The 12,876-nt window shown below is 35.6% G+C and overlaps 1 protein-coding gene across 4 annotated transcripts in view; it reads left to right on the top strand.

Moving 5' to 3' along the window:
* WWP1 (WW domain containing E3 ubiquitin protein ligase 1) overlaps nucleotides 1-12,876 on the top strand; it is a 178,518-nt gene that overhangs the window by 56,774 nt on the left and 108,868 nt on the right. For all 4 annotated transcript variants that reach the window (XM_041768531.1, XM_041768534.1, XM_041768535.1 and 1 more), the window contains 2 exons: nucleotides 1,239-1,423; nucleotides 10,193-10,529. In XM_041768531.1, the coding sequence (XP_041624465.1) occupies nucleotides 1,239-1,423; nucleotides 10,193-10,529 (522 nt within the window). The remainder of the gene's footprint in view (nucleotides 1-1,238; nucleotides 1,424-10,192; nucleotides 10,530-12,876) is intronic.

The following is a 12,876-nucleotide window of genomic DNA, read 5'->3' as shown; positions in this document are numbered from 1 at the left end:
TACAATTAAAAAGCCAAAAATGTGCTATCCGTGCAGAGTTCTGACAGGAGAGCCTTATTCTAGACAGAGGACAGCAATTGCAAAGATCTTGAGTTTATCTTTTGTTAATTTATGCTCTACAAGTTCTTCCAACTCTAGAATATAATATTTAACTTTGTTTTGGATTATCTTGTAGTCATTATAATATTACTATCTGTGTATAATAATTTGTAATTAACATTTGAAGATTTTACAGCATGTTTTCGTATTCTCTAAAATTGATACATAGTATATTTGCTTCAAGGTAAGCAAGGAGGAAGTTGAAGAGAAATAGATTACAAATAGATGGGCAGGGCTTAGGGACATGATCTGATTTTTATATATTTTAAAAAACATTAAGATTGCTTTGTGGAGGGCACATACAGGGTGGCCCGTATATTTGGAAAAACTCTCCTGTTAACTTATGTGACATCATCTAACTCCCTATCCACTGCCAGTAAGATTTAAAAACTTTGGCAGTTGTAGAATTATTTATTTGCAGTTCATGTGCTATAAATTTTTGTAACTCTGCAATATAATACTTATGTTTTCTGATTATCATGTACCCCTTAGTTTAATGCCAGTACATTGTAATGTGTAATCAGTATTTGAAGACCTTTTCACCTTATTTTTCAGTATCCAGTAAAATTACAGTAGGTTGGAAATGATTTTTAAAAGTTCCATAAGCTTTTTAAAATACTTTCAGAGCATTTTTTTTAGATGTTATTCATTTATTCATGAGAAACACACAGAGAGAGAGAGAGAGAGAGAAAGAGAGAGAGGGGCAGAGACACAGGCAGAGGGAGAAGCAGTCTCTACACAGGGAGCCTGATACAGGACTCGATTTCGGGACTCCAGGACCACACCCTGGGCCTAAGGCAGGCACCAAACCACTGAGCCACCCAGGGATCCCCTAGAGCATTTTAATATAAAGATTATCTTAGACTTTAAATATTTAAAATGTACGACTTGATCAAAATGGATTCATTTTGATTTAGTATGTGTATATATATGAGTGTACAGATATCTGCTAGTGTGGATACACTTGGAAATGAAAGTAATTTAAATTTTAATGTAATAAAAGTATGCTATATCTTTTTTTCATTACTCTTTCTACCTATCACTTTGCTTTAATATTAAGAATTTGGTAAAGCTTTCCTACGACAATTTTAATGGAAAGTTAATTGTACTTATTCAAGAAAAGCATCTTTTTTTTTAAGGTTGGCTGTTGAAGGTACCAATGGAATAGATAATCATGTACCCACAAGCACTCTAGCTCAAAACGCATGCTGTTCATATGTAGTTAATGGAGACAACACGCCTTCATCTCCGTCTCAGGTTGCTGCCAGACCCAAAAATGCACCAGCTCCAAAACCACTCACATCTGAGCCTGCCAATGACACTGGTAAGCATGGTGATTTATGACTCATTGTTTAAATGAAAACTAAATTAAACTTTATGTACCTGTGCCTACACTTTTTACTGCACAATCTTTCTTAATCTTCAGTTTTATGATAGGAATGTAACAATCACAATACCTGAAATATTTTCTAATAATTTGAATTTTTCTAGATTATTTAGTAGGATATTCCAAATATATATTTAGCTTAGAAATAACAATACATTTCACTAAGCATGTTCTTATATGTTAGTTAGATTCTTAGGCTTCATGCCACAGATATTTTTGGAAATAATTAGATAAAGGGGCAGTTATTTATTAAGTTCACTACTAATTCATGAAAAGTATAAGAATGATGAATGCTTATTTCAGAAAGGCTTATATCACTACTCTGTATCATTCTTGTCATCATCCACCATTTAAACCCTGGAATTTGGTGTGTTAGCTTTTCTTTCTAAAATACTTAGCTGTTTGAGTAGATTGGTGAAAGTATCCACTGACCAGTAGATAGTTGATAGTTGCGTGGTTTAATGTTTGAGTATATTCAGATGTTGATGCAAAAGGGAGGAGGACTTACTAAGGCTCTCCCTGTTGCAGGATCTCTTATTTATACTCCACAGCTTGTCAGGTACTTTATAGGCCCTTCCCATTGGGAGCAAATTCACTTCCCATGTTCTTCTCTTATTTATCCTTGCCCAAAATTTCAGGGTGACAGTAAAACACAAGGGGAACTAGAATTGAAGGCTCCATTATAAGTAATTCCCACAACATTCACAGTAACTACTAGGAAACATAGGATAATCATAATAGCTAATGTTTGTGCTATCAATGTTCTAAACACTGAATGTCTGTTTACTGATTTAACTTTCACCATAATAAATTGAAATAGATACTAAGATCTTTCCCTTTTTCCTGGGAGGAACTGAGGCACAGAGATCACAGTTAGGGAGTAGAAGAGCTGTAACTGACATCCACCATGCCTCCCTGTTCACTGTGTTGTGTGTGATTTTTATAGTGTCTCAAAGTCATACCATTCATCTTTTATACTCTGATGGGCTTCAAATAATACTCCCTCATCCAGCTTAGTGATTGTTTTTAACCTCTTCTGATAAATGGTGACATCTGACAAAACAGTCCCCTGTGTCATCATTCTATTGGCTGGTTTACAGAGACTTCCAGAATCTCTTCTGTTGGTAGCAACCACTCTGCTAATGTTTTTTGTGTGATCTGTCATCCTTTAGAAGGAGGATGAATTCAGGTACTTCTCAAGGAGTGGGGTAATCTTTAAGGCATTAGTGCAAATATGGTATTTATTTTTCTAACCAAGAACTTTAAAAGTCAGTTATGTTGGAGTGGGAGTATGGGTAGGAGTGTGCATATTCAGTGTATAACTCATTACATGTTTTAATCCCATACTAAAATCTTTAAAACCAAAAGGATGTTTTGGTAAACAACTTTGATGGCAAAATGACTAGAACTGATTTGAAGGTATTTATATTTCACCATGATTAGTGTATCTCTGCATTTTGCCACAAAAATATTATTGTGTAATTACAGTGTGTAGCTCCCAAGCCTTCTCACATACTACTGTAATATGCAATATATGTGCCATATTAATTTCCTAAGTTCTGAAAAGTGACAGATTATGGAATATACTTTGCCCCCTGGGTTTCAGATATGGGATTGTGGGCCTGTGCTAAGGAATTTTAAGACAAATAATTTCATTCTACCAGAGACAGTATTATACAAGAGAGCTTTGCAGGGAGATTTTTTCTCTCCTGTTCATTTGACAAAGTTTTTTTTTTTTTTTAAATTAATTAATTAATTCATGAGAGACACAGAGAGAGAGAAAGAGGCAGAGACACAGGCAGAGGGAGAAGCAGGCTCCATGCAGGGAGCCTGACGTGGGACTCGATCCCGGGTCTCCAGGATCATGCCCTGGGCTGAAGGAGACGCTAAACCACTGAGCCACCGGGGCTGCCCCATCATTTGACAAAGTTTTGATTAAGAAGGTCCATTTGATAAGTTAGTTGCTATAAATATTAATTATTTTAGGCTAAAATAGGCAGTTTGTATGGTTCTGTATCTTGATACAGTTTGTAATCTCTCCAGTTAAATTGTCTCTCCATACAATTTCAAAATCAGGAAATTGGCATTGACAAAACATTTCACCAGTTACTCCTGGTGTTGTGTGTGTGTATATAGTTCTGTGCAGTTTTCTCATGTCTGGCATCATGTAGCTGCCACTGCAATCAAGATATAGAACTGCACCATCACCAAAGGCCCACTCGAACACTACCGCCTTCATAGCCACCCACTTCTTCCAAGTGTGAATAGACTTTAAAGAAACTTAAAGTGCTTATATATAGTAGTTCTTCATGTCACACTTTTAAAAAGGAGTAAGAATGATACGCAAATACTCCAGTATTTCTGCCTTTTTCTATTTTATTTGAATAGTTGCAATAAGGGCAAATGCATGGTGCTTTGAGATGTACATATCATAAAGCACAAGAGAAACTTCTCAAGGATTAAACAAAGTAGGCAGATATGTCTTGTAACCCACATGTCATAATGGCTGAATTAAGGATTGGGATACATTCATTAAGAAACCAAGTCAGTGAGTGGCACCTGGGTGGTTCAGTCAGTTGAGCATCTGACTCTGGATTTGCACTTGGATCACGGTCTCTGGGTCCTGGGATCAAGCCCTTCATTGAGCTCTGTACTCAGAATGTAGTCTGCTTGGACTTCTCTCCCTCTGTCCCTCCCTCTGCCTGGACATGTGCTCTCTGAATAAATAAATAGAGATAGATAAATAGATTAAATAAATAAATAAATCACCCCAAGTCCATGGGTGTGGTCTTTTATCTATAGAGAAGGAAATGCTTCTTTGCATAAACTTCTACTACCCTACCTGTCACACATTTTAAATACTAGCTTACATATAATTCTCCATATTCTTTCATGAGCAAAGAGCCTATGATCCTGACCTCACTCCTCTTTCTCTCTCTGCCTTCCATTTTCCTTCAAACATCCTTATATCATGTTAACAGATGTTTATTTTGCAGCTACCGTAGATAGATGTTGATTTTACAGGACGCTGCTTGGTGGCTGGGTACATACACATCAGAGTATCTCAATTTAGGCACTGTTGACATCTTGGGCCAGAAATTCTTTATTGTGAATGGCTGTCCTGTGTATTGTACATTCCTGACCTATACCTACTAGATGCCAGTAACATCCTCTCTTTCCCTTAGTTGTGACAACCAAACATAGCTTCAGACATTGTAAAAATGTCTTTGGAGTGGGGGACAAATTTGTTTCCAGTTGAGAACCACTGATATATACATCTATCTATCTATCTATCTATCTATCTATCTATCTATCTATCTATCTATCTATCTATCATCTCTCCAGTTAAAGATATGCCATCCTGCCCTGCCCAGAATTTCCCATTATTAACATTTTGCATTACTGTGGTATATTTGTTACAATTAATGAACAAGTATAAATACATTATTATTAACTGTAGTCCATAGTTTTCATCAAGGCTCACCCCTTGTGTTATATGGGTTCTGTGAGATTTAAGAAATGCATGTTGTTGGGGCCCCTGGGTGGCTCAGTGAATTAATTAAGCGCCTGACTCTTGATCTCAGGGTTGTGAGCCCCGTGTTGGGCTCCACGCTGGGCATGGAGCCTACTTCAAAAATAAAAAAAAATGAAAAGAGAAATGCATGTTGTCATATACTCACCAGTACATGACATGTTGTACTGTACTCACTAGTACAGTATCATAAGGGATTTTTTTACCATTCTCAAACTCCCCCATGCTCTACCTGTTTATCCTTTTCCCCACATTCCTAGCAACCAGTGATCTTTTCACTATCTCTATAGTTTGGCCTTTTTCAGAACATCAGATGTTTGGAGCTTTCTTTGACTTAGTAGTATGCGTTTAAGGCTCCTCAATATCTTTTTGTAGCTTGACATCTCATTTCTCATACTGCCGAATAACATTCCATTGTATGGATATACCTAAAGTTGCTTATCCATTAACCTTGAAGCGTCTTGGTGGCTTCCAGCTTTTGGCAATTATAAATATAGCTGATATAAACATTCATGTGCAGTTTTTTTCAACTTAACTGGATTGAGGACCATGGCTGCTGGATTATATAGTAAGAGTATGCTTATTTTTGTAAGAAACTGCAAAACTGTCTTCCAAAGTGGCTGCAACCCTTTGTTTTCCCACCAGCAATAAGTGATATTTTCCTCTTGCTCTGCTTCCTTACCAGTATTTGCATATTAAGGAGAGTTTATTATTATTATTTTTAACAGTGTTAAATCTTCCATCCAGAGGTGTTTTATGTCTCTCTCCATCCATTTTGTTTTAAAATGTCTCTTAGTAATGTTTTCTGGTTTGTTTAGATAGGTCTTGAGGGTAATTTTAATGTTGAACTTATATAGGGTCATTGTGCTAAAATGTTTTAATCGATACTAAGTTTTTTAGTTTATTCTCATGAGTGTTTGAAATAAGCTTACCCTCTGTGAATGAGTTTTATCTTTTAATTTCCAATATTTTTCACTTTTTTCTTGTCTTAATGCATTGTCAAAGTAAGCAGCAATATTGGAATGGTGATTGTGATCTTCCTTGTTTTGTTCCTGATTTTAATTTGTTTCTGACCTTAATGGAAATTCTTCTAATGTCTTACAGTTCATATTTTTCATATTTGATGCTTACTGTGGGTTTCTGATGCGTAATCTAGATCGTTTACTAATTTTTCTTGATTCCTTTTTTAAAGTGTTTTATCATGGTTTTATTGAAAGCTTTTTGGTTTGGATTGAAAATAGTCATACTACTTTTTTAAATGTTTGCACAGTCCGACTTCCTAATATAATTTCCTAATGTTGAGCCATCTTTTAATTTATTTAGTTTCAACTTTAGGGTTATATTATCCTCACAGAATAAATGCAAGAAACTCCATTTTTCTTTTTCTTCCCTAATGTACTGTGCCACTTTAAATAACACAGGAATGATCTGTTCATTGAAGGGTTTATAGAATTTTCTGAGAAAACTTAAGGGAGTCTTGTGCTGTTTTGTGGAATAATATTAGATCTTTCATCACCTTTTACATATCTATGTGGTGACTTTTTCTTTCTCTTTTTTACTTTCTTTTTAAAGATTTTTAAAGTAATCTCTCCACCCAATGTGGGGCTTGTATTCAACACCTCTGAAATCAAGAGTCACTTGCCCCACTGACTGAGCCAGCCAGGTGATGAGTCTTTTCAATTTTTCTTTCTCTTGACATAGTTAATATATTTCAAAAATTAGCTTTTTTTTTTTTTTAAAGCATTTCCACACTCAGGGTGGGGCTCAAGAGATCAAGAGTCACATGCTCTACCAACTGACCCAGCCAGGTGCCCCTTAGTTAATATATTTGAGACTTATAAAGTGGTTCTAACATATATTTTTCTTTATAAAACCCAGAAAGGTACACTTCATGGCTTCTCTGACTTTACTGGTAAGAATTCATCTGAAGCATTTGTTAAAAATAACAGATTCCCAGACTCTTCCCCCCATAGAAATTCAGTTAAGTCTAGGATAGGAACTGAGATCTGTATTTTCAATGAGATCCCAGCTGATTCTTTTTTTTTTTTTTTTCTTTTTTTTTCCCAGCTGATTCTTATCAAGTAAGTTAGGAAATTCTGATCTGTTTTATTGGTCTTTTAATTCCTTTTACCATTTTTCCTGCCTGGCTCTGGAATTGATTGCTAAGCTCATTTATTGCCATTCTTTCTTACATCCTTAGATACTTTGGCTTTGTCTAGGAGCACTTGATACAAGTGTTTTCATTGCTATTAAATTCCCTAAAGTTTATAATTTCATTATTATTTCTTTTTCAACTCAGTATTATTTAATTTCTCTTCTAAGCAAATTGATTGTGGATTGGGGGAGAGCTACCATTTTTATAGACATAAAAATATCATTTTTTTTTCACCAGTAAAATGGGAATAATGCTGTTACCTGTCTCAGCATTGTACTGTAAAGACCAATTAAGATAACCCTTAAACAGATTACGTCAGGCTTTCAGTAAACATTTTAATAAGCTGTATTTTATTGCTTGTTTCTATTTATTGTAGTTAGAATATGGTCTCATTGTATAATTGGGAATTTTCCTTTGGTGTTTTACATCTCAGGTTTTCTAAAAGTTCTTAAGAGGTGTTTTTTTTTTTTAATTTTTATTTATTTATGATAGTCACAGAGAGAGAGAGAGAGAGAGAGAGAGAGAGAGAGAGAGACGCAGAGACATAGGCAGAGGGAGAAGCAGGCTCCATGCACCGGGAGCCCGACGCGGGATTCGATCCTGGCTCTCCAGGATCGTGCCCTGGGCCAAAGGCAGGCGCCAAACCGCTGCGCCACCCAGGGTTCCCTTAAGAGGTGTTTGGATGGAAAATGTATATAGTGGAAACTCAAAGCTACCTATCTCTAACTGTAATTTAAGTCAGATGTGTTATCAAATCCTTCATACACTTAATTAATATTTCTACTAAACTCTTTAATCTGCATAGTTTTGAAAGAAGTATGTTCAGTTTATTTCTTCCTCTGTGATTTGTCTTTAATTTATTGATATAGCAAATATTTATTGTTTTCATGTGCCAAGAATTTTCTAACAGTTGGTGAATACAAGAGTGAATACAATTAAGTTCACACTCTGAACTTAATAATGAAAAAAAAAACAAATACATAAAATGATTTCAGAACATGAGAAACTAAAACAGGTTAGGGACTGGTCAGAACAGCATTAAATAAGGTACTCAAGCACTGCCTCAATTGCATTTTGAAGATGTAATTGAGCATGTACTCCAAATGATGAGAAGAAGCCAGTCATGAGATATTCTGATACCATGGGAACTGTAAGTGCACATCTCTGAGTGGGAAGGAGTTTACTGTAGGCAAGGAACAGAAGGAAACCATTGTGAGAAATCAGGGGTAGCCATGGAGCAGATTAATTTCATCATAGGCCATGGTAAAGAGTTTAGAATTTATTCTGGTAGTAATGGGAATCCACTGGTGTATCCAATTAGGATAGTGAAAAGATCTGTTAAATGTTTTGAAAAAGATTTCTTTGGACTGTCATTTGGAAAATGGGTTGTAGTTAGACAAAAGAAAAAGCAAGCAGACTAAAATTAGGAGGTTGTTGCCAGTATTGAAAGCAAGAAATGATGGAGCAGGAGGTAGTGGTACAATGGAGAGAAGTGCTGAGAGCACTTGCTGTTGAATTATTATAGGAGAGAAGTTTCTGCCTTGAATGAATGGTGTTACTTAGTATTTCATTCTCTTTCTCTAACAGTTTGTGTTTTGTGTACTGTTCTGTGTTTTAGTATGCATAAAGGTTTATGACTATTAACTTCTTTTATTCTTTTCCCATTTGGTGTTATTTTGCTTTGAAAAGAATACTGCTAAGCTTTTCCATTTTTGGACATTAATTTATGCACTGTTGAAGAATAAATATTAAATGAGATAATTTTTAAGTGAAAATCATATGCGGGACACCAGAATTTAGTCTATGAACATTTATTTTTTTCATTTCTCTATGTTATCTAACAGTGTTTGGTATGGGGTAACTGTAAATATTTTCTTTCTTGTATTTTTTTTCCTCCAAAGCCATTCTCTCCCCCATATTTGGACAGAACTTGATTCATTCTCTTGGTTTTTGGGGGGTTTTTTGTAATTAGTTTGATTCCTTTAATAGTACATTTCCTTTCTACTATTTAAGTCTTTTTCCTTCTTTAAAAATCTACCTGAAGATTCTGTTACTCTTAATTAAGTCTCCCTCTCCCCATTTCAATTAGAATTTTATGTGGAATTTTCTAATAGGTTTTGGTCAATAATCTATTCTCCTTCTAGTTTTAACTTGACTTACTTTAATAGGGATACATAATTGAAATTCATCAGTCACATTTAAAATGAATATTAAGACAGCTGTATTAGTGGATCCCAGTACTGGGTCATTCTTCAGAAAGTGTAGAATGAATTTCTGCATCTTTTTTGGCAGTCCCCTGTAGTACTATCTTCATTAATGCCATTGTATTTCCCCTATTAGCATTTTTGATATTAGCTACTATTTGCATATGAAAAGGGAGATTAAAAGGGATCATTTAAAGTTTTTATATAAACCATGCAGACTTTCAAAATTGATCATTTGGAGGAAAGATATGTTATACTCATGTTGATTTTTCTTTTCCTTAAGGTTATTAGTATGTATATACACACACACAGTTGACCCTTGAGCAAGAGGGGATTTGGAATACCAACATCATACACCCCCCAACCACCTCCCACCCCGCCAATTGAAAGTCTTTGTATCACTTTGGATTCCTCCCACAAATGTAACTACTAATAGCCTATTGTTGACCTTGAAGCCTTACCAGTAACATAAAGTCAGTTAACACTTATTTTGTATATTATATACTGCCTTATTACAATACAGTAAGATAAAGAAAATGTTAAAATCATAAAGAAGATTCGTACCGTATTGGAAAAAAAATCAGCAAATACATGGACCTGCGTAATTCAAATCTGTGTTGTTCCAGGGTCAACTGTATCCTTTAATTTACATGTTCATCTCTAAAATGTGAGCAGGAAAAAATACAATCTAATTTTATTTTCATCAGTACCTGATACAGTACTCATGGTGAATTAAGTACTAAATAAGTGTACCTAGTGAGTTGTTTGCTTTGTCATTCCTCGGTAGTTCATCTTACTGATTTTTCTCTTTTCAGTTAATGGAGAATCATCCTCATCTGCACCAACTGATAATGCTTCCGTCATGGGTACTGCAATAGTATCTGAAGAAACCGCCTTGTCTTCAAATTGCACTAATACTACTGTTGAAGATCCTCCAGTTCAAGAAATACTGGCTTCCTCAGAAAACAATGAATGTATTCTTTCTAACAGTGCAGCATTTGGATCTGAAGCTAGAAGTACTTTAGACCCTGCTGCCTCTAATTCTGGAGGTAATTCTGCTTTTGAGGCAGCCAAATTAAGACAGCCAGATGGGTGTGTGGAACCTGTACGGCAACAGTCTGGAAATACCAGCACAGAAACTTTGCCATCAGGGTATGTTAAATATATTTTTTATAAGTTTCACTTAGATTTGAATAGCAGCTTTTTGGTAATACGACTGTTGAATTTATATATAAAATTTTTGCATTGGTTAGTAATTTGAAATCAAAGTTGGAATCTGATACTAATTTACACAATCAAGTACTTTTTAAAACAGGGAACAATTACGTATGAAGTATGTGCAGTGTGAAGGGAAAAGAAAAAACCTTGTGTTAATTTGTAAGACATTCTTGATTTGATTCTTGGTTTATTTTTACTGTTAGATAAGACTGGGTAGCACTACATAATTACCTCACTTCCCTAGCTTCCTTTATGGTCTGCTCCCCAGGCCCAGCATAGCTAGCCATCCTTTTTCTCAGCACTGAGTGCTGGAAAAGTCACCTAACCCTGCTAATAGCTCTATTGCAAACTCAGTTTTTCGTTACTGCTTAATAATTCCTAATCTCTTTTAAATTTCTCACTGAAAATATTCAGCTTCCTGAGATTTCCTTTAAAGGGTTATTCTGTGTGTGTATTCCATTTGGTCATGTCTCCCAGATTTATATAACAGGTTTTTTTTTTTTTTTTACTCGGCTCTAATGATACTAATATGAGTTATTAATGATACTAATATGAGTCACTCATTATCTCTGACTTCAAAAAGCTTATTTATAGTGACTTAGACTTGTAAACATATATTTGGTACAGTTTGACTATGGTATAGAAGAAGTATAGATGCAGTGCTTTCTTACACAATAGCAGTTAGAATGGTTCCCTTTGGAGCTGTTGAAACTGTACTTCTAGAGGTCTTACCTTACTGCCCTCAGTTTTTCATTACAGTCATTTTGCTCATGGCCCCATATTATTTTCTGAACTGGTTTTTCAGTGCTCTTTGCTGGCTCATCTGATTCTGCCCACTGCCTATAGTCATTTCAGCCCTTTTCGGCTTTTGGTCTTCTGGCCACGTGTTCTTCCTCTGTTGGCACTCATACTCTGCCATCACTGTAACTCTTAAATCTGTATGTCAAGGCCAGATCTTTTTCTGAGCTTATTTTCAGCTACTTGCTGGAAATCCCCACTTGTTTACTTACCAGCGTTGTAGACCTTACAGTATCTACCTTTTTCTCTCAAAAATCTCTCATTGTCTCTGTTTTCTGTTTTGGTAACTTAGTCATTTATCCTAGTTTCATGAGTCTGCCACTGCGACACATACATATTCCAAAGCTGTGAAGAACCTCATGATCTGGGGGCACCTGGGTGGCTCAGCGGTTGAGTGTCTGCTTTTGACTCAGGGCTTGATCCTGGGGTCGAGTCTTTCATGAATAAATAAATAAATCTTTAAAAAGAAAAAAAAAGAACCTCATGGTCTGATGGGAGGGTAAAGATAAATAAGGAGCAACTATACTGGACAGTTAAGGCTGGGCTAGAGGTACATTTAGCAAGCTGTGGATGGGAACATATACAGAGGTCTTTCAGGAGAGTAGCCTACACTATTGAGATCAGAAAATACTTTCTGAAGGATATGATCCTTACACAGATTTCTAAAAGAGGGTTAGGAGTTAGTAGAGCAATAATGTAGCCACCAGTGGTAGGAGGAAGGCTTCATTCTCAGTAGAGCCAACTGCATGTTCAGATCTCTAGCATCCATAAAAATGTGTAAGTGGAACTCAGGAAATAGTATTTTGTTACAGCTTGAGTTCAGCATTTGAGGAATTGACATATGTACTGAAGACTAAACAGTCCTATGAAGAATTTTGTATAGTTTTCTGAGAGTGTTGGGAGTATTTTCCTGAAAACCATGAATAAGCATTAATGACTTTTAAGCAGGATCGTAGTATAGCCCTGTTTGCATTTTAGTTAGGTCATTCATTCTAACTGTGGTGTAGACAGATTAGGAGTCAAGGAGACAAGTTAGGATAGCAGACAAACTGGTTTATAAATGAGAGAAGCAGCCATTATGATTTAAAATGGTAGTAAGGACATAAACTTAATTCTGTGGGGCCAAATAAATGCTTCAGCATGCCTGTAGCCACCAGATATGATGTTTGTGTTAGGAGACTTTTGTAGTAACCTGGATAAGTGATTTTTAAATTGCAAGTTTGCACCTCGTTTGTAGATTGTGACCAGCATTTGAAACATATAATTGAAATAAATCGGTATTGACTAGAATAGAAAATACTGAAGACTGTCAGTTGTAGTGAGAGTAAACGTCGTTTCCAGAAAGTTTATTTTTCTGGTGGGTGTTTGTGTATATAAAATCTCTGTAAATAGTAATCTAGTACATAAAGAGATGTTTATGTAAACCACATTTCTTATTCTGTAGCTGTCATCAAAAAAAGTTTAGAAGCAGGGGCTCCTGGGT

This window comes from Vulpes lagopus, chromosome 9 (assembly GCF_018345385.1).
Source record: "Vulpes lagopus strain Blue_001 chromosome 9, ASM1834538v1, whole genome shotgun sequence".
Lineage (NCBI taxonomy): Eukaryota > Metazoa > Chordata > Mammalia > Carnivora > Canidae > Vulpes > Vulpes lagopus.
The sequence above is the reverse complement of the archived record's forward strand: the minus strand, read 5'-3'. Positions and strand labels throughout refer to the sequence as shown.